General features: G+C 37.6%; 4 protein-coding genes across 5 annotated transcripts; all 4 read right to left on the minus strand.

Annotated features, from left to right (window-relative positions):
- Nucleotides 1-2,732: 2,732 nt before the first annotated feature.
- LOC114351549 (uncharacterized) lies at nt 2,733-4,757 on the minus strand. The gene is made up of 6 exons (XM_028302816.1): nt 4,721-4,757; nt 3,893-4,052; nt 3,469-3,593; nt 3,299-3,392; nt 3,037-3,196; nt 2,733-2,738 (listed from the first exon to the last, which is right to left on the minus strand). Exons 2-6 carry the CDS (start codon nt 4,027-4,029, stop codon nt 2,733-2,735), a joined length of 522 nt encoding a protein of 173 aa, XP_028158617.1. The 5' UTR covers nt 4,030-4,052; nt 4,721-4,757.
- Nucleotides 4,758-7,040: 2,283 nt separating this feature from the next.
- Nucleotides 7,041-11,318, minus strand: LOC114351479 (protein THEM6-like). The gene is made up of 3 exons (XM_028302722.1): nt 11,023-11,318; nt 8,193-8,407; nt 7,041-7,771 (listed from the first exon to the last, which is right to left on the minus strand). Exons 1-3 carry the CDS (start codon nt 11,162-11,164, stop codon nt 7,541-7,543), a joined length of 588 nt encoding a protein of 195 aa, XP_028158523.1. The 5' UTR covers nt 11,165-11,318; the 3' UTR covers nt 7,041-7,540.
- Nucleotides 11,319-11,911: 593 nt separating this feature from the next.
- On the minus strand, nt 11,912-13,116 carry LOC114351421 (protein THEM6-like). Its single transcript, XM_028302638.1, has 3 exons — nt 12,922-13,116; nt 12,530-12,744; nt 11,912-12,160 (listed from the first exon to the last, which is right to left on the minus strand). Exons 1-3 carry the CDS (start codon nt 13,061-13,063, stop codon nt 11,921-11,923), a joined length of 597 nt encoding a protein of 198 aa, XP_028158439.1. The 5' UTR covers nt 13,064-13,116; the 3' UTR covers nt 11,912-11,920.
- Nucleotides 13,117-14,894: 1,778 nt separating this feature from the next.
- On the minus strand, nt 14,895-21,041 carry dmrt93B (doublesex-Mab related 93B). Of its 2 annotated transcripts, none has more exons than XM_028302714.1 (6): nt 20,643-21,041; nt 20,073-20,250; nt 17,742-17,915; nt 16,900-16,994; nt 15,637-15,793; nt 14,895-15,323 (listed from the first exon to the last, which is right to left on the minus strand). In XM_028302714.1, the coding sequence occupies exons 2-6, from the start codon at nt 20,238-20,240 to the stop codon at nt 15,030-15,032; spliced, it is 888 nt and encodes a 295-aa protein (XP_028158515.1). In that variant the 5' UTR covers nt 20,241-20,250; nt 20,643-21,041; the 3' UTR covers nt 14,895-15,029. The 2 variants fall into 2 exon arrangements, with proteins under 2 accessions (XP_028158515.1, XP_028158510.1); XM_028302709.1 differs by having other exon boundaries at nt 15,622-15,793.
- Nucleotides 21,042-21,509: the final 468 nt, after the last annotated feature.

Here is a 21,509-nt window from a genome sequence, read left to right on the forward strand (position 1 = left end):
CTATTAGATTTTGGGTCTTTGAAATTTTTTTTAGTACATAAAATAACTACCTATTGTCCTGAAGACTTTGCTATCGTGTAAAACGCTGTATAAACTATGTACAGAAAAAAAATCATCGCTCTAGTTACATTTCTCCCATCGATTCTCAGCTCCGCCGCGTAAAAAACGTGTTTGGGATATTCACCCACGTAGAGGTGGGCGCCACGCCGGCGCGCCGCCGCCGCCGCGAATTTTTTCACGCCGCCGCCGCCGACGACCAGCTGTCGGCGCGCCGATACTGATACTATACTAACTATTTGCAATTTATTCCTCTCCTATACTGTACTTTCTAGATTTGTGTTTCGAACGCAGAAGAACTAACTATAATATTTATAATTTAATGCCATAGATATTGGTACACAAGGCGAACTATTAACAGTTAATCCAGTATTTATTATTCAAGTTGCTGCTTGGTCTAGTAAATAATTGACCGCGACTGGCGCCGGTCCCTCTTGCTGTCAAGTAAAAAATCACCGCCTTTGCCTGGCAGACAACCACACTATTTATTTATTTAATGAGCAACATAATAAGCTTACAGAAAACCCAAAGCGCTTACATGTTTAGTCACCACATCGATTAAGTTTATTATGTTTTATGTTTATTATATTATCGATTGGATTATGCTTTAAGCGAATCACTCACACAGATAATGACAAATATGTCTTGGAATGCAAATTCGTTCTCATTTGGAAGGCAACAAAGTACCTATCTCCCTCAAAGTGTTCTCCGCCTATTAGGTCCGGTAATAATATGTGCGAACTGACAAGAAAAATCTCAGATCTATTTGCTACCATGACGAGCCGGTTTATTTAACGGATAATCCAAATATCCTCAATTCAATCCAAAAAATAAGATCAAGTATTGGACTTGATCCGAGACTTGCAGCTATGCCTGCCTTTGATTCCTACTGATGATTAATATGATTCATCCGACCGATTTCGGTCATGGTGACCACTTCGCCTTAGATGTCTTGGTGGCACTCGTGCGCCCGAAGTTGGCTTACAGCCGATCCTCGCGGCAAACTCCTCGCACACCGAGAGTATCTGAGCACATCGCCAATATAATTATAGCGAATGGCGGTAGATGGACGGGATTTACATCATCGCGTTTCGCGTCGAGTTCAGTTGTGCGTTGCTCTTGAACTCGCGGACTCGCCTCTTCACAATCTCCCGCCATTCTAGGTGCTGTGCTGCCAAACCTTCCCATTGTGATTTGAGAGGGCCCATTTTGCATCTTTTCATATGCTGCTACTGGACATCTTTGTACCTGACTATCTGAGGAGTTGGCTGCCATGTTTCCGCTTACCCTTCTCAAGTTCAAAGTAGAAGATTGATTCCTACTACGCTAAGATAAGACGAAAAACGCAGGAGGACCAAAGTGACTGACATAGCACGCAGAATCGCTAAAATCAAGTGGCAGTGGTCGGGGCACGCCCGCCCTACGCTACGGTAGAGCCGATGACCGATGGGCAGGAAAGTTCTTGAGTGGCAACCACGAGCCGGATGACGTACGTAGCGTGGGCAGGCCTCCCACTAGGTGAACCGTCGATTTGGTGAAGGTCGCGGGAGGTCCCTGGATGCGAGCGGCGCAGGACCAGTCTTTTTCGAAATCCTTGGGGGAGGCCTTTGTCCAGCAGTGGACGTCTTTCGGTTGAAACGAACGAACGAACGCTAAGAGAGATGGCTAAGCTAAAGAAATAGCCAAAATGGACCCTCGTAAAGCACCTGCATTTGATCTGATCACCATGAAGACCATGGTCTTGACAATGACACACTGAGTGAGAACCTCGCAAGTCTCTTAACTATGGAAATGATCCATAAGGCTGGCAAGTCGCGTAACGAATTCTCCTTCTATCGCTCAATTAATCTGACATTTAAAAATTATGGAAAAGGATCATTCTTGCTCGTTTATTCCCTTGCCTAAGTATGACCCATGTAATAAAGTATACCCGACCATAATCAGTACAATGTTTGGAAAAGAACGAATCCTGTGACTTCAGCTAGGTTTAGTATTAAAGGACTACTCTATGAAATTAAAAAGTACCTTCCCAGCATATTTCTACTACCTGCTGATGGAGTCTCTTATCTCAGTGACAAACAGTTTTAAATCACTCACACACTCCGTGACCAAATCTTCTCTTTTTAGCTGCAGAGCTGGAGTACTCCAGGACACTGTACTTGGTTCGGTATTCTAAACATTTACTACATGTACTTTTATCGGCACATTGGTACGCTCGCCTTTAGGAAATACACAAGAACCTGATCTCAGCCAAACCCGCTATCCAAATATCAAAGTATCTATGATCAAGAGAGCTAATTTACTAGGGTAAACCACTGCTCCAGTGGCTCTACCGTGTCAAACCCCAACCAACTGCAAATCACCTGATTAGTTTTGACGACTGATCCTAAAAAAGCAGATTTAAAAAAAAACCAAATGAATAAAGGTCAAACAAGGTCACGCCGCCGACGCCGCCGCCGCCGATGTCAAAAAGTCGGCGCGCCGCCGCCGGCCAATTGTATATCGGCGCCCACCTCTACACCCACGTCATAACATCTACCTGCATGCCAAATACCTACCCGATCCGTCCAGTGGTTTGGGCTGTGGGTTGATAGATCACTATGTCAGTCAGTCAGTCACCTTTGTCAGATATAGATATATTTCCGTCATACATGATTTCTATGTAACTTTAACCATTAAGGCTGCACACGCGACGGAAGCTTAAAAAATTGAATAACTTCTCCCGTTTTCCCAAAATTTCCATTCACTATTCTGCTCCTAAGTATACCAAGTTTCGTTAAAATCCATTGAGTAGTATTTGTTTCTATAAGGAACATACAGACAGACAGACAGACAAAAATTTTACTGATTGCATTTTTGGCATCAGTATCGATCACTAATCACCCCCTGATAGTTATTTTGAAAATATATTTCATGTACAGAATTGACTTCTCTACAGATTTATTATAAGTTTAGATGTGTCATCACATTATAACTAACTTGTGTTACCATCATCCCAAATGTAGCCAAAAATACTTTATCAGTTGAGCATCCCTTTGCGATAGCAAGGGCAAAGCTGGCATAAACAAAGGTAAAACCCAGAGCCATCCACATGTACCAACTGAATGGTAGAAGAGGCATTTCCCAACTGGCCAGCAATCTGAAAATTACAATAGTTAACTACTGGCAGGTAGTACGAGTCTAAACGAAATGTTATTGCTGTTTTTAAATGAATCAACTAAATCGAAAATCTATTTTTTACCTTGGTGAAGGTGCTACACAAGTAATCGCAGTTCTTATTCCAGATCCTGAAAAATCTAGTTCTAGATATTCTTCATACCAGGAGTATAACGCAGCTAAAAAGAAAGAAAGAATATAAGTGTTGTGTTGGTAGGTAAGTCTACGATTTATATTCCAAGTCATACATCTTACTTATTCCAAGATCAGCTCGGTCTTTCACTACATTTCCCAGAACACCGACCCCGGTCTGATTGTCATACAGCTCACCCCATTCATGTTCATCATCACGTACGACTTCGATGGTACAGTTAATCCATCTAAAAGAGCATTAAGTAGGTACATTTCAATGAGACATCCGTATTATGTCCGTCTAATGCAGTCTTTCTCAAAGTGGGCGATAACGCCCCCTTGTGGGCGCTGCAGGCTTAAAGGGGCGGTAAAAGACCCAGAAATAAATCGGGACGTTGTATAGAGGCTTGGGAGGCGTCATTTAACGACTGAGCACTCGCCTCCCGAGTACAAATGGGGGCGCTAAAAAGAATTTATTCTCAAAGTGGGCAGTAGACAAAATAAGTTTGGGAACCGCTGGTCTAATGCAATAAATGTTGTTACTAACCTGCAAAATTCATCGACGATTCTGACTTCAGTGCCATCACGACCTAGAGGTTCCTCAAGAGGATCTAGATCAAGTAGAGCATAAGGCTTATAAGTGAAACATGCAACTTTTACGGTCTTCCCATGCAAATTGGTCATGTCGTGTGGAAATAAATTAGCATCTTTTTCAAATTTCAAAGAACAAGAATTCCAACGATCCATATAATAAGGTTGATCGACTTGATCATCCGGCCCTGTATATTTATGTGTAGCTAAATCGTAGATACTGCACAATCCGGACTCGAGTGAAGGCAAAATAAGCAATATGTTTGCCAAAAAACTTGTTTCTTTCAACGTAAGAAGTTGGAGCAAATCTGTTCTTGTAATATTATTATCTTCGTAAGGCAAAAACACTACTTTACGATCGCTACGTCTCACATTTCCTAAATGATTGACTCTTTCGAATGCAGCCATGAATCTTGCCGGGTCTCGCATTTTTACAATATAATCCGAGCAGCCCATTTCCGAGACTTGCAACAACTGATTTACCAATAAATCTCCATCTTCTGGTACCATCGAGGTAAAGCTGTTACTGATAGACAAATCAAGAGATTTTTCGGATACTATAGTCAAACAATAGGAACTATTTAGGTATAGATTAACAATTGAAGTTAGCAATATTTCTACCGGAAAAAATAAAACGGTGTCCTGTAACATCGTTCCAAAGATAAAAAAATATTTTAAACTAAAATACAAACTGAAAGTCTCTCACAGCTTTTTCAATTTAATCTATAAATATTAGGAACTTCATTTTGAAATTCGTATGTTACTTGTTACGTCTAAAACCTGCCTTCATGGAAGTAAGTCCATTACCAACTGAGGCTAAGCTTGAACGTAAAATATCAACAGCATTACGCATTCTGAAAGTCATTTAATGAAATGATAGTTATTTACCATCGGTGTTTACTCATAGGTTATAGGTTATTTCATAAAAAAAATATTATCATCAATTTGTTGACAATAGATATTACGACAACTCGTGGAAACAAAGGCTTGTTAAGCCAACTTAAATATTCATATTGAAGCTCACCATCACCTTTGGCACCACACGCAGTGTAGGGTTCCGTAGTTGTCCTTCGTTACCACAATATATTTCAGAAGCAAGCAAAATTACTTCATCTAAAGTCACTTTTCTTCTAAGGATTTTTATAAGGTATGAAATTTTATAATACATGAGTAAAACGACTATTACTCTGAAACTAACTGATCTATCTTAACCGCTATAGTTTTCCTTGAAAGTTCACAAGAAGCACTATTATCATGAATTTTCCCAGATTTTTCAAGCCAACAGTTTAGTTTTTAGAGGGGGGGACGCCCTACTCGAACGAAAATTGGCACTTTAAACTTTAACATTTTACAAACGGATCCCTAAATCGAAAAATAATTGTCTTAGAAACCCCTAAGCCATTTTAAAAGACCTATCCAACGATACCCCACACGATGGGGTAGAAGATTTAAAAAAAACATCCAACACCCTAAAAAAATATTATTTTTTTAAATTTTATTCTACCGTTTTGTCGGCGTGATCAATATACATACCTCCACAAAAATTACAGCTCTCTAGTGCCAGTAGTTTCGAAGCAAAACCTCGGACAGACAGACAGACAGACAGACAGACATATCGAAACTATAAGGGTTCCTTGTCAGGACTACGGAACCCTAATAACTATGAAAAAGTGTAATTTTAAAATGAGACTATCAATTTATTGTGATCCGAGACACTAGAATCGCCTCCTGAAACCAGTTAAATTAGGACCTATGAAAAATTAAACAGCGCCCCCTAGGGCGGCTATAATATAGGGGGCGCTGTTTAATTTTTCATACAAAATTTTTCGATGACACTTTGAATACGCAACGAAACGAACTCGAAAGTTTTTCGTACTAGAGGTACTGAACTAAATATTTTCAGTACGGCTAGCCCGAAAAACTTTCGAGTTCAAATCGTTTGCGTACTCGAATCGCCATCAAAAGATTTAGTAAGAAAACTACAACAGCGCCCTTGTAAACGTGTCGTAAAGTGAACTTAGTATGAGATGTGGTTGCACGAAACTTATTCTGAGAATCAAAATTGTCACGTTATCGTTTAATTCGAAGATTGAGTATCGAATTTTATCGAATACGCAAACGATTCGAAAACGAAAGTTGTTCATGCTAGAGGTATCTGTACGAGTAAAAGTCTCATCAATTTTTAAATGAAATAAAGGTAAATGTGATGAAATGTAAATATGTAAAGTAATATCTTAAAGAAGTCTATTTTAATGTACCAAATGTTTTTTCTGTCCAGCACGGGAAACACTAAAGCTAATGGATATTTTGTTATTGTTGCGCGACAAGACACACGCGGTTAGCGCCACCTCACTTATAGTGCGCTCGGGTGAGATTAATACTTTGCAAAGACATAATTTAAGGCTAATTTTAATTTATATGAACAATTATAGTTAATTAATTATATAAATAGGAATAATTATTTTGTGTATTCGCTATGGGCTACGCACCTATTTTCTTTCTTCCTTTCAGTCATTTTAAAATATTTTCCTAATTTCCTATTACCGAATATTAGCTTACAAGAATAGCATGTTTTAACATAGCCAAATGTCTATACATAAAAATAGAACATTGATATTTACCTAAATGGCGATAAAGTAATTCATAACTATGACAAAATCTAAAGTGAAAAGGTGAATGTTTTCGTTTGTTTTCGGCAACCTACTATGTAGTTAGCTTCGTTACCTAAATAATTTTGAGGCATCTATTCATTAAAAGATATTATTAAAATTGACTCAACTAAAACCTTGTTAGTCGCACTAAGACATCGAAAATTTGGTGTCGTGTGTGGTCGGGTGGCGGTGTTTAGTCCATGCCTCAAACGGCTAATAAGGGAGAGTAAAAAAAGTTTACTTCACAAGCATTTCTGTCGTATGGATTCCATAAGCAACTGGTATATTTAGTTACATCTTTAATACAGTTATTTTTTCAGTGAATAACTGAAATGAACCTAACTAAAAGGTCAAATCAAACAACAATACTAAAGTTGATTTTTTATTCTGTGTAGGTAATTAACTTCGGTGATTTAATTAACCTTTTAAATAACTTGCATTTTAATTTAATTAATTAATAGTGTAATTCAAATAAATAACACTTCCGTTCCGCACCAATTAGCAATTATATTTCTAAAGGTACAACATTGTAAGCTAGGTACTTTTAAGATTAGCAAATTAAGTACATAATATGTATCATTTTCAAGTCCTTATGTTTTAAAGTTCATAATATGGTTAATCACGCCATCAGTCTTGTAGTAAACCCCATATTTGTGTTCATAATGTACAGGTTGTTTACACAGTAACTTGGCCCGCGCCCGTGACAGCGAGTGCTGTAGCGGTGTAATGCGATATTTATGTTGTTTTGTCCTTTTTACCATCTGGTGGCGGTAAGTTTTAAGAGCTGTTTATTTATTTTAATAATTAACCGCTTGAGTCCCAGACGGCATTCATTAATGTCATAACAATTGATTATCTTTTGTGTCTAGATTCGCGGGCCTTGAAGGATTAATACTGACAACCCTAAGTCCGCCACCTTAATTCCATTTAAAAAGTTTTCTATAAAAAATACATTAATTCTTCTTTCTTAACTTGGCACTCGAGACCTCAATAGATTGTAACCAATGTTTGACTTCTTCAGGGCACTCTGGCTTCTGGTCGGCTCCAGGGAGTCCCTTGAAGAGAGTGTTCAAGTCCACGTTGATGAGGTTTTGCCGTGATAGCACAACAGCACGTACGAAGCCATCGCTTAACGTGATGAACTTCTGCTCGATGAATAACGTCTTATCTTCCCAGTAAACCAGCTGAAAAAAATTCAGAGAATTAACTTCCGCTGCGATATCGCCTACTTCCAACGTCTTTTTATAGTCTTCGAAATCAACTTTGAATTAAAGAAAAAGTAGGTATTGGTCCGTGGAGAAAGACCTCTACAGACAGACCTCTACTAACCGACTTCATCGGTAATTTGTCAATTTCTAATTTGTAGATAGGTACTTGAGGAATCTGCCGATAGGTACCAAATCGGTTTAATAGTACTTTCATTTTATAGTGTTTCATTTCATACTCAACCAACAGCGACCAAACTGCCGGTTAACAAAAAGTCTGTAGGTACTTTGTCTGCAGGGATTCTAAAGATTACCGAAATCGCTACTAAGTAAATAAAATAAATCTTTACTTTGTCCTTCATTGAACCATGAATTATTCAGAATATTGTTTGTTATTTACCTTCGTCTCAATCTTGTATGGAGTAAAAATGGGTATTGTCCTCCTGTATCTGATGCTGGAAGCTCCTTGTAATGCGTGACCATCGACGGCAACGATGTTCTTGTATATGCCGCTGCGATCGTAGAAGTGGAACCTTGCGAAGTCCAGCTCGCGGACGTATCTCGCGTTATTCATGTGCCGCAGGAAGATGTCGACATCCTGCGTGGTGCAGAAACCTGCAAGCAATGCATAACGGTGTTGCGTAAGTGTCGTGCTCATGACGCAAACGGTTGCATTTTGCAACTGGCTAGGGCAACGTAGGTAATGCCAAATTAATTCATTTATTTTAATATTTTATGTACTTAGGTATAATTTGAAGTTTCGAGATACATCGCGTATTTGCTGAGATATCGAAATATTGGATATAATGTTAATATGAAATACTTTTTAAGTTTTTACCGCAGCCAGAGTCTTGTGTTTAAATCCCGATACAGCTTTAAAACAGCTGCATAAAGTTAAGATTGATTACAAAATTCTTATAATAATTGATATTTTTCTAAGAATCCGTCACAAGAGCACTTATTGGCATAAGCAAAAATCTAAAAATAGTAAGTAGGTATTTAGATACTATACACTGCATCTACCATTGTTATGACGGTTGGTAGCTACCGATGATTATTAAAATAAGTTACATGTAAAGTACGGCCGAGAGCACATCAACTTACCCATTGTGGCATCTTACGTAAGTTTTAATAGATGCTATTTTGCTACAAAAATGCATAGCTTGATGTACTGTCGGCTGTACATGCACCGAAATATAATAATACAAAGGCATTGTATGTAAACGAGACGAGGAATATTCATATACCTAAGTATTTCAATTAGTCGCTTCCTGATTTGAGTAATAATTCCATTTGTGGAGTCAAAAATATTTACTTACAATCTGAATTAATAAATAAATAATAATATTGCTTATTGGTTAACAAATACAGATAGTGACGTTATTCGCCATAAATAGTTACTTGGAGCAGGTTTAACATAATGATGTCATTAATGTGACAGGTAAACCATAAGGCCCCATAAGCTGTACTAAACGTAGATTGACAGAATATAAAACTAATTTAACGAAGTATAAGTTCGTTTTAAATAAATTATGAGTAAAGTAAATTACTACTGAAAATGCAATGTAGATCAATTTTATTAAAGATAAGAGTAATTTACAATTTAGACTTTTAATTTTGAACCTCTTGTTCGTTTATACATTAGACAATACTTATTTTAATAAACTAAAAGTTACTACGAATGCGTTTCAATCCAATCAATGCATATGAAATATTGTAATTAAATAAGTATTTTACATCATCGAAAGCACATTAGACACACATAAGTAGATACATTACCCTACTTACTTTTATTGCAAAATAAAATAGCCGCTTTGCGAACTAGTACTTAAAATACAAAGTTTTTAAACCTGATTGATATACGGTCGTGTGTCGATAGTTTTTTTAGAATTAAGTAATTTTAATATAACTGAGCACACATAATATTTTATATTATTAATGAAGTACACACACAGCAAGTAATCTGATGTTATGATTCCTAAATAGTTAATATAGGGTAATTGCGCCGGTTTTCCGTCCAGCTCCTGTTTTCGTCCATTTGACCGACTTGCCACAAACAAATACGGAAAATTAGAATACAAACCTAACTTTCCGTGCAAGTTTGGACTTGTTACAATCTATAATATCTATGTAACAGTTCTGCCTGCATGAAAATGTAATTTGACAAGTAATAACTCCAAAAAAATCTACGGAAGTTGCTGCTGCACACAGGTGAATGGAAAACGTCGTCAAGTTAGAAAAAAAACGTGCCGGTAGGGAACTTTCATGGTATGTTTAATTACTGTTTTAGCTACTTTACGTAATGTTTTTGGCACGTATGTCTAATTATTAGCATAATAAACACTATTTTAAGGGTTTATTAAAGTTTTTGTATAGAAATCTTAGATAATTAAGTGGACTAATACTAGCATAACAATTTTGCAAGATTTTGGTTTTCGTCCACGTGGACGGAAACCCTGACACCTAGTTAATATTTTTAATAATCATTTTACTTCAATGGACCTACAAAATACAATGTTTTTTCTTCCAATATGATCTTTATTGCTATTACATTAAACATTTTAGTTTACGTCCACTTTTTAACAGTGATAAACCCATAAAAACCGTTAAAAAGATGTGGACGAAAACAAAAAACAGCTTTAAACGTTGTTGTGTTTTCGTCCATGACGTCATGAGCAAGCACTGGGGTGGACGAAAACCAAAATTAGCTATTCCTGTAGATTAGTTTTCGTCCATTTGTCCTTCGACCTATTGCAATATTTTCCTAAATTCAGGTAAGAAACTTATTTATATCTTTTTGATATCATTTGAAAGCTAACAAAATTACCTTTCAAATGATATACCAAAATGCATAGTTACTGTATTGTAGAATTGGTTTTAACTCAATAATGCAACTGCACTCTTTTTTCTATACAGTGGTCGAAAACTAGCTTACACTAGGACGAAAACCAATTTTTTTGGACGAAAACTAGCGAAATCGCCTCTTTTGCATAAAATATTTTTTATAAAAAAAACCGTGATATTTACTTATTCTTATGTAATATTAACGTAAAGTAGACTATATAAGGACTACAACGACATATGATACATATAGGTAAGGGTATTTCAAGATATTCATTTCGCATCACAAAGCTGGCAACTCCGCTAATTGGACGAGAACCAACGTACTTACCCTACAATAAAAATATAAGTACCGTTCTCTAAACTTATAATCATGAATGAAAACTTACCGTAAATTGTGGTTGTGTCACGGACACCGCACTTCTTCTGGAATAGCCTTCCAATTCCTATAGTGAAAGCTATACGTAGGAAGTAGTTGACATCCCAAAAAATATAGAGGAGAGCCACCACAGTTGCAAATATACAATACATTTTGTGAATACGTACGAACAAGTACCGGATGGAATGTTTAGTGACAGACAAGCCAGCAGACTAGCGATAATGATGCGCGATGACAGTTAAAAGCTACGTCATATATGTATAGATATGGTCTGTGCTCTGTGTTTAGGAGTCACTGAACCGGTTTCTAACTTGAAGATAGGCACAAACCGAGACCACAACAACACGTGAAGTGTCAAGTTCAAGTGCGTACACATTTGCTTACAATCACAACCCGCACTTTATAAACTACACAGTAATATTCATATGGACTACTGCGTTAGATTTGAATACTGTCGTCTCATCGTCAACAGCATTGATTTTATAAATAAACTGTAGCCTTGACTTCCGCTATTGGATCACCTTGAAAAAACGCAAGCGATGGTGTGGGACTTTATCAAGATGGATTTTATCGTTTCTTTAGTCACCATAGAATTCAAATCTTTCTATTTAATTCAGAGTTGCCCACCCTTGAGTACCAGCACGGGATTTTTATAGAAGAAACGGTTGAAATTTCTTTGAACCAATCAAACCACTTAGATGCTTACATTTCCATTATATTCCTCATAATTTAGTTGTTTGGTAAACAAGATGGATCATTCACCAACAAATCAACTTTTTATTCGCATTTGTTTTACACCTTGTAGGTATCTTTCAACACTTTATCACACTTCCTCAAAGTAAAAATAAAAGAAATGTAAGGTGTTATGTACAATAATTTATTAATACCAAATCTGCCACAAACAAATGTTATGTCGAAGATCTTATTTTTGAGCTCGTTATTTGCATACTCAACAGCCATTCCTTAATATTTTCAGGACATTCAGGTCTTGGTCCCAATCCCGGCAGACCTACAAGCAAGGCTTCTATGGATTCCCCGTGGGCACCCAGTGCGTGCTGGCGAGATATTATAAAGTATCTTGTTCGATTGTCACTCAGTGTTATTATCTCATGTTCAAAAAACAAGGAACAATCGTCCCAATACACAAGCTGAAAAAAAAGAACTATTCTAATTAAGAGCTTTGGACGTTAGTGTGTAAATCTGGGAGGTTTCGGCCGACTTTCCATCAATGCGGAAAGGAGAGGAAAAGTTTTTAGAAAAACCAAAAGCTTGTTATTTCCACATCTCTCCGCTCAGCTTCGGTATAGAAATCTGATTGGCTATTCTAACCACGTATTATCCTCTTGTCTCTTCTTTCCGCTTTGGTGGAAAGCAGGTATTAGATGGGCAAAATCTAATCTCATCGGCACTGATATGCGGCGAGTCGGACAGACAATTATGATGTCGTACTGATAAATAACTAACCTTTGTATTGTTTCGATCATATACGAAAATGTATGATGTCATTCTAAACTGACCTTTGTATTGATCTTGTATAGTCCAAAGAGTCCAATAGGTTCGTGACAGACGGTCAAAGTGCAGCCCTGTAGCGAGCGAATGCTTAGCAGCCGGCTTCGTCTGTAAATGCCCGTGCGTTGGTAGAAGTGGTATCGAGCTATGTCTATTTCGCGAAGCAACCGCGCTTCTCGTATGTGCCGGAACCATATATCGCAGTCTTGAAATGTACACATACCTAAAATTATTGTTGTCTATCTTAAAATTCTGCAGTTCTTATTAATTCTTGTAGTGATTCTAAAGATACAATAAATAACAACAGTACATACTTAATTAGGCATCAAAAGTGTAGCTAGTTATAAAAGCATTAGAAATTCATGAAACATAGATTTCAAACAGGTGTGCGTATACTCACCATAAATAACAGTGACATCGATAAGTGAATAATTTCTTTCGAACAAATAGCCACTTATGACAGTGAAATATGTGCGCAATAAATAATTAACATCAAACAACGCGTACACAATAATCAAAAAGCTAATAAAGTACAAAAACATTTTTTAGTAACGATATTTTTTGTTTGTATCACAAATAATTTTCCACGGTTGGACGCTCAGATCATAGAAATGATCTGAGGTTGGACGTCACAACGCACCGCTCACTGACTAATTAATTGCATTATTTAACCTTTAGTATACTATTACTTATTCTGTGCTTTAGGTAACAAACAATCGTCAAGTAAGTAAAATACATTTGAATTCAAGTGTCGACCATTTTAAAGATTTCTTTTTCTTGACATAATTTACTGCCATGCTTTCTTGGCTCAATTGCTCAATTATCGATTCCTTTTTCGTGGTATTCCTGATGGAAAATATTCTTGTTTCGGCACATTCCTTGGTCGTAGTAGTCCTTTTTCGGCATGTTCTTTTTTCTTAAGTGTTTAACACTTTTAAAACCTGAATATATTTTCAGTGATCACATTTGAAGCTTCACTATCAATAGAAATGCAATGTATATCATTCTAAGACTCCAAATACATTGCATTGATTGGAAGTTCAAACCACCCCTCATACTCGTATTAAAGCTGTGTTGTCTTTTTTCTTCGTTTATATTATTGTCACACATTTGTGACTGTCTGCGACAATAGCCTACGGCAATAAGCGGATGATCCCCTTATGTTTTTACATCTGCCACCTGTTTAGATTCTTAAATTTCTTCCTTTTACTCGTACATTTTCTTAATAAAAAAAACATTTGAATCTCTGCTCTCCTTTTTAGTTTTTACTAGCTGACCCGGCGAACTTTGTTCCGCCTTAATGGCAATATTCATATTCATATTCATATTCATTTTATTCACTTCACAATGTACAAATATTAAAGACAGATGTTAAAAAAATGTTACATTGCTACCTCCCAGAGGTATATGTGATTTGTAAATTACAGACGTCATCCAGATCTATCTCAAAGATTATTATTGTCGCGATAACTAAAAAATTCATCAAGTGAGTAGAAGCAGTTTGAGATCAAATAATCTTGAAGTTTATTACTAAACGGTCTTAATTTATTTTCCAATTTTATGTGTTTCGGTATTTTATTAAAAATTTTTACTGCCATATAAAAAGGACAGACTTTTTTTATTTCGAACGGGATAAAAAGTATCCTATGTCCTTCTCCTGGCTCTAAACTATCTCCCGGACAATTTTCAGCTAAATCGGTTCAGCCGTTCTTGAGTTATAAGTGGAGTAACTAACACGACTTTCTTTTATATATATAGATTACTATCAGAACTTGTGTTTCTTTAATGAAAAGACCGATAGTTAGCGAGATAAGCATTTATTATTCGGGTTCTTACACAGACACATCTTGTTCGTACATAGCCGGAAGAGGGAAGAACGTTCTACCGGAAACAGTTAACTTTTTAATATTTAATACACTTCCAAAGATAATATAATCCTAACAATTACGATACGATTTGGTTCAATGTCATGTGCGATTTGGTGTTTAAATGCTACACTATGTAAATACTGTCCGTTCGTATGAACTTTGGACTTGCTGATAGCTAGATTAGATAGGTAGTAAGTAAGTAGTTTTATCTAGATAATCAATTAAAGATGCGTAAGTTAGGTAGTTACTAAGATAATAAAAAGATAATAAAGTCTGAGCTTTCATCTTCCATGGACGTTGTACTCTTAGGCTGGGTTGCACCATCTTATTTTAACTTTGACAAACGTCAAAAATATGTCAAACTCCATACAAAAAGTACCGATTATCGTTATAGTTACCGTTAAAGTTAGGTGGTGCAACTCAGCCTTAAATACATCTATACTTATNTGTTATCTAAAATAAAAAATGCATTGAAATAATATAGGTAATACGATGGTGTTTATTTTCATAATATCAATAATAATTACAAAGCATACTTAGGATAAAACAGTTTGGCATTAAATTATCACATCTTAGTTCCTATACTGCAATGGCAACAAAACCTAATATAAATACAATAAACTAAACTAAAGCGTTTATCTTAGTGGTGAGCATTGCATTGTCGGCAGTCGGGAGCGCATGGGTTGCAAGGGGGTGGAGGCTGGTGGGGGTGTTGTAGGGGCAGAAGTAATGGAGCAGACAAAGTGGGAAGCGCTGGTAATGGCACCAGCCAGTCTGAGCCACAGACCCTGCCCATCACTAGTGCTGGGAGGAGAGGCGCGCGAGGTCCAACTGGACGAAAAGCCGACCACCGCTTTTCAACCTCCTCCGTGCTTGATACGGACATTTCGAAGCTGGAAGCGCTGGAACTGGCCGCCCCCTTTTCTTGTTGAGTCTGTAAATAAAACATGGCTAAAATACAAGAAAAATAGTGGAAAATTAGAGATGCTAGGACGTGTAATAGCGCACTTGAAAAGACTGATTCCAAAAAAATAAATCTCATCAAGAAATTAGGCAAAATTTAAAAAGAAACAATTGAAAATAACAGTTTCCGGAGACGCAGTTCTCAACGCATCTCTAAGTTTTTTTAAATAAAGTATCTTATAAATTAAAATCAGATTTTGGTTAATCACTTGAATGAACTTTTTGATATACCTACTCATATTCACAATAACTCATACTACTTTTCTTACCATAAACATACATACATGAGTGGCGTTGAAGTGTTCAACGGCTCGCAGCAGGTCGTGGTTGCATCGGCGCAGCACCAGCTCAAGAACAGAGCGCTTCTTGCCAGGGAACAGCTTCCGAAGCATCTCCAGCCCGGCGGAGCTGACCGCGCCCTCGATGTCCACTCCATCCTCGCTGTTAGTGTAAAAGTCGTTGTTATATTCCGAACTCTTCTTTATTCTTCTGACTAGCTTTTGCCCGCGGCTTCACCCGTGTGAAATTTAGTTTGTCATAGATCGTTATTCTGGGTCGTAAACAATAATACAGTAAAGTTTCATCAAAATCCGTTCAGTAGTTTTTGCGTGAAAGAGTAACAAACATCCAGACATCCACACAAACTTTCGCATTTATAATATTAGTAGGATTAAATTCATTGCGGGTTCCATGGTGGAACTTCCGCCAAGACTGTAACCTATTTCACGGCACTACTTAGTCAACCTACACTGGTAGGACTGTATACAGTTTCGCCTCCAATGAGATTGTTCAGACGATACAGGAGTTACAGTGGTGAGAAAGAGGAGTGGGATTAGTTCCATTAGTGCAACCGATCTTCATCGTCATAACCAGTTCATTTCCTATCGTAATCTTCTAATTTGCCAGATTAAAAGGAAGGAGTTAGCCTGACTTGTTGGAGAAGCCTGATGTTCGCATAGGTGGTTCTCCTTTTGTCGCTACTTACGACATCCATGAGAAGAGTGGAGTGTAAACAATGCTCATTTGTAATTTTAATTAGTGAGAAAACAATCGCCTATCTAACGATGACTATCGTAATTTATTAGTATTACCATACCTACGCATTACCCTGTCACATTACTTAAAATATAATACGCATGTTAAAGTATTTATTATTAAACTAGCTTTCCGCCCTCGGCTTCGCCCGCGTGGAATTTTGTCTGTCACAGTAAAACTTTATCGCGCGCGTCCCTGTCACAAAAACCGAGATAAAAACTATCATTTGTCCTTTCCCGGGACTCAAACTATCTCTATGCCAAATTTCATCAAAATCGGTTCAGTGGTTTAGGCGTAAAAGAGAGACAGACAGACAGACAGAGGATCTTTAGCGTGCTACGTTCATCAAATTTTCAACACTTTCGCATTAAAAAAAATAAACACTTAAAGCTACCATACACCTAAAGGCACACTACATGTTATTTTCTTACATTCTCCCCATGTGATATGTGTAGTCATACCTTTTACTACTTCATAAATACCTACTTAGAAAAACGACAAAAAAGTTGTACCGAGATCGTGGAGCTGAAGAGCTGGCAGCAGAATCGGGCGAAGTGGTGCAGCAGTCCGGCATAGAGTCGCTCGTTTCGCTGTCGATGTGGATGGGCTGTGTGAGAAACGTAAACCTTGCAAATCTGAGTGTAAAGAATACCCCTGCTATAAGGAGTTTGGATAAGGCGTTGGTGTTTACCCTGATAGGCGGTTATTACACTGCGCCGCGCTCCGCCGCGGAGCGCGGGCGGGGCGACAGATTATCATTGTATGCTAGTACCTCAGTTTGTATAGAAAACACGCGCGGCACTTCACACTGGCAACGCGTCCGCGCGCGTGATTTTTTATAAGAAAATCACGCGCTCCGCGGCGCAGTGTGATAACCGCCTTATTCATTATGTGCCAAAAAAGCAGTATAACGAAAACAGACACATAAAAGAAAAAACCAAATCGTAACAGCATAGGCGGCCTTATTTAGAAAGCGATCTTGTCACATATTCATTATTTATTTCCTTTTACAGAGTGCATGATAATTTGACTATAATTTAACTGCGATCGCAAGTCAAAAATGATTTTAATGTATTACTACTTTCAGATTAGGTCCGTCTCTACTTTTTCTGTCTTTCTTTTTATAGCTAACTAGCTTTTGCCCGCGGCTTCACCCGCGTGAAATTTAGTGTCACAGATCGGCATAAATTATAGCCTATATGTTAATCTGGGTTACAAACAATAATACTGTAAAGTTTCAAAAAATCCGTTCAGTACTTTTGGCGTGAAGAGTAACAAACATCCATACATCCAGACATCCAAACTTTCGCATTTATAATATTAGTAGGATTAAAAGCCTTTGTACGTTCCATACCGTATGATCATCAGCAGCGGAGTCAGGCTCGGGCCCAGGGCTGGGGCAGGGCCCCGTGACCCGCATCCCGTATATGCGCCCCGGGGGCAGGCTCTCCAAAGAAGTCCCAGTCTCCACGGAAGCCAAATGTAGAGCAATTTTGTCTTCAGCCGCTTGTTGTCGTTTCAGCGCTACCTATTTCAAAAATTATTGAAAAATTTACAAACTGCGACGACGTTTCTAACAATAGGTACTGAACCATATTGTTATCTTCTAAGTTTCTTTATTAAAATATGACAACAGCCCCCCGCCCAGCTTTGTCTCAGCTCACTAGCCTAGCCCCCAGTCCTCGTAACTTTTCCAGCATAAATTAGAAATTGATTGGATAAAATCTGTATAATTCCAGAACGTGTTTCAGGAGTTAACCCTAAATGATTGTTTAGTAGAACGTGCCATATTTGGATAGCAGCCCTTAACGCTTAATGAGAAGCATAATTAAGAGTGCAACGTAGCTTTAGCCGCCCAGGCGAAACTCGAAGCTGTGTGGCCTGTACCTAAAGTTATTTCGTAGCATGTAGAATCCGTAGCATCGTAGCGCTCTACAAAAATGGAAATCTAACGCGTGTTCACACAATCACAGAGAAATCCTAATCTGATAAATTAATTTGGCGGAAAATCAATGACAAACAGTGCATGTTTGTGTAGTGGCGAGCGGTCACCACGGGGAACGCCCGCGGCTGTGGCGGCCCCTACGAGACAGGTTCATTGGTAAAGCAAACGAAACTCGATCCCGAAAATCAAATCTACTGAACCGCTGCGGAATTTATATCAGTTAGCTCCTGCCCGGACGATCTGTTTTGGTTTGTTGTACAAATACATCATTATTTCACGTTTCCGGGTGATTTCTCAGTTCCAGCTTGATGAAAACATCACTTTTATTGCCTTTATGCGGTTAAAAGAGAAATAAGTCAGCCCTATTACAAAAACGATCAAAATTACATCCAAACTTTATAGTTAGAGGTAATTCAAAAATACCTGACAAGCTTTTCAGCTTATCTCCCCTCCGAGATGATATTTTAGACTCAAGAAACTGAACGTTTCTCAATTTTAACTAATTATTATTTTTACTAAAGTATTTTAATTATACATCTAAATCGTAACTCGTTGTTTTAACCTAAATGCGTCCGATAAAATGATGAATTCGAGATGAGAGTGGGACATGGATGCATTACTGTGTACACGATCGATGGTTCATCCGGCGTGGCGGTAAACACGAGCCACTTGTCCAAATAAACCGCGCCGCATTAGCCCGGCTCGATTTCACTACATTAAAACACATTAACGCCTCCAAATTGCAGTTATTTTGGAATTGGAAGTTCATATTGGAACTTTTCTGTTAGTGTCGTTGGATGGCAACTAGGTAACGCGTAGGACTTTTAAATAATGAAAAGTGCAGCGTTGTGCATTTTAACTGAATGTAGTATTTCCATGTTAAATAAGATAGACCTAAGTAATTATTCTTTGATTATTTTAAACTTATTTACTACTTACCTACTATCCTTATTACTACTATCACAGAATAATAATAAGTACTACTACTATGTAGTAGATTTAAATAAATTAATAGTAGCAACTTCACGACCGTTAAATTTTATAGACATGAATAATTTACATTGATAAATCATATTTTACTAAGTACCTACTGCGTAAGATTTTTTTTTGTTTAGGTCAAAAAGGTTAACTAGCAGATAATGCCTTTTGGTTACGGTATAGTAAATTCGAGTTATGTAAGTTAACTATGGAAATAAATAAAAATTCCTATTTGTATGTAATATTCTTGACATGACACAAAGGTAAAATCGTAGACAGGCATAAAATATTAGGTATTGACATATTATAATTATATGAATAGCAATAGATCTAAGAGCAATAGGTGGGAAGGACTATGTCTGCCTCTAATCTAGTGATAAGACCAAAATACTAGGCAGACTCAGAGGTCCCGGGTTCGATTCCAGTGGGGGCAGATTTTTCTGTTCGGTTTGGTTCTAAAACCGCCTGGCTAGCTACCACCAGCTTACCTAAGTATATCGCCATAACAATATTGTGTGAAGGCTACTGACAACGCCATTCTTGTGGCGGAGTTTTGGACTGACGCTCTGTAGGTTTGTTGTCGACACGACAATAAGAAGAATATTGTTGTGTTCCGGCTGTTGGAGGTAGGTAAGATACCCAGTTCCTCTGTGGTAGAGGATATCGGGTGAAGCTTGAGTCCACCTTCGGCCCGATCATCACTTTCCATCAGGTGAGATGCAGGCCAAGATCTTCCTCGTTGTGGATAAAAAATCTAAATACCTGTGCAGCCATGATGCGCTGTCGTTCCTTGATTAGCCCGCATTTAGGGCACTGGCAGTGCCTGTAGGCGCAGGCTTTCTTATGCCCGCGGAGGCTGGAAATCAGGCCGTGGTTGCGGCACCGCGCGCACTTCGGCACCCGCGCTCGCCCGGTGTTGATTTGATTCATGATCAAGATTCTGGATGGACAGACGTTTGCTTAGAAACTACCTACTTATTCTAAGTAATGAAACAAAGAAATTCAAATTACCTAAAACTTCTTCCTGCAGATTATTGGATAGACAAAGCCTAAAAAATAAAACTTCAAAATCAGCAATGCAATATTATTTTACTCTATGCCCATCCATGTAGTTAAATAGGTAAGTAATGGTTAGATACTGGAATAAAACATAACTAATTTCACTTAGTTTTAGATATGATAACCTTACCTACCAGTAGGACCAAAAACAGTCGTTACCTAATTGTGAAAAGCTAAAGTGTGCAAAATAAGTAAGCGAGTACCTATAATAAGGTACGAAGGTACGAGTAGATGATAGTTGTAGATAATAATTTTTAGTTATTTAAAATTTACCTTAATAGAAGTTCAGCTAGACAAACTAAAACAGCTAGGACCCTTGGTTTAGCCAAAAAGGAATAATTTATCAACACAAAAACTGACCACTTTTCGACACTTTCACGGGTTTCACAAACTGATATTGTGAGCGGATACCATTCTAGTGATACCGCCCACGCAGCACTCCGCCCTGAAACTAATCTTGCACAGTTAAGAGAGTATTTTCCAAAAAGATAATCTACAGGAGGCGTAACAATATCTTCAGAGTATCAGAATCTCTACACGGTAACATAAACTCTACTGCTTTTTTAATAGAGTCTGAAATAAAAGGGTGTCGGTTGAAACGATGCAGCATCCCTATCTATCCCGAAACGCCCAACTCTAGCATTCGGCCAATAAGAGGACGACTTTCTCAGGATTGGTTACATCGTCGGGTCGTGAAAATAAAAAATCTGTATTCTTGATTTCAGTTTCAATTCAGTTTCAATTCTAACATGCAGTGGTTAATATGGTTATTCCCGAATATGTAACTGTAATTGCTTTAGCAACATCTGATTATCATACTAGGTACCTACCTACCTACTAATGGAAAAATCGTCTGAAATGATAATTTATACGAATTACAATGGATTTTCAGTGTTAATTTCTCGTAGTTTTCAGTGCAGTCTAATGCCATCAAACAAAAATAACCATAAAGAGACACCGCTTGCTCTACAGAAACAGAGCCGCATAAAAAAATCTTTACCTACCTATTCTTGATTTCAGTTCCAGTTCAGTTTTAATTCTAACATGAATTCTAACATGCAGTGATTAATATGGTTATTCCCGAATATGTAACTGTACCTACTAATTGCTTTAGCAACATCTGATTTGATAAACATACTA

This window comes from Ostrinia furnacalis, unplaced genomic scaffold (genome assembly GCF_004193835.3).
Source record: "Ostrinia furnacalis isolate ACB-3 unplaced genomic scaffold, ASM419383v2 OfSCF0088, whole genome shotgun sequence".
NCBI lineage: Eukaryota > Metazoa > Arthropoda > Insecta > Lepidoptera > Crambidae > Ostrinia > Ostrinia furnacalis.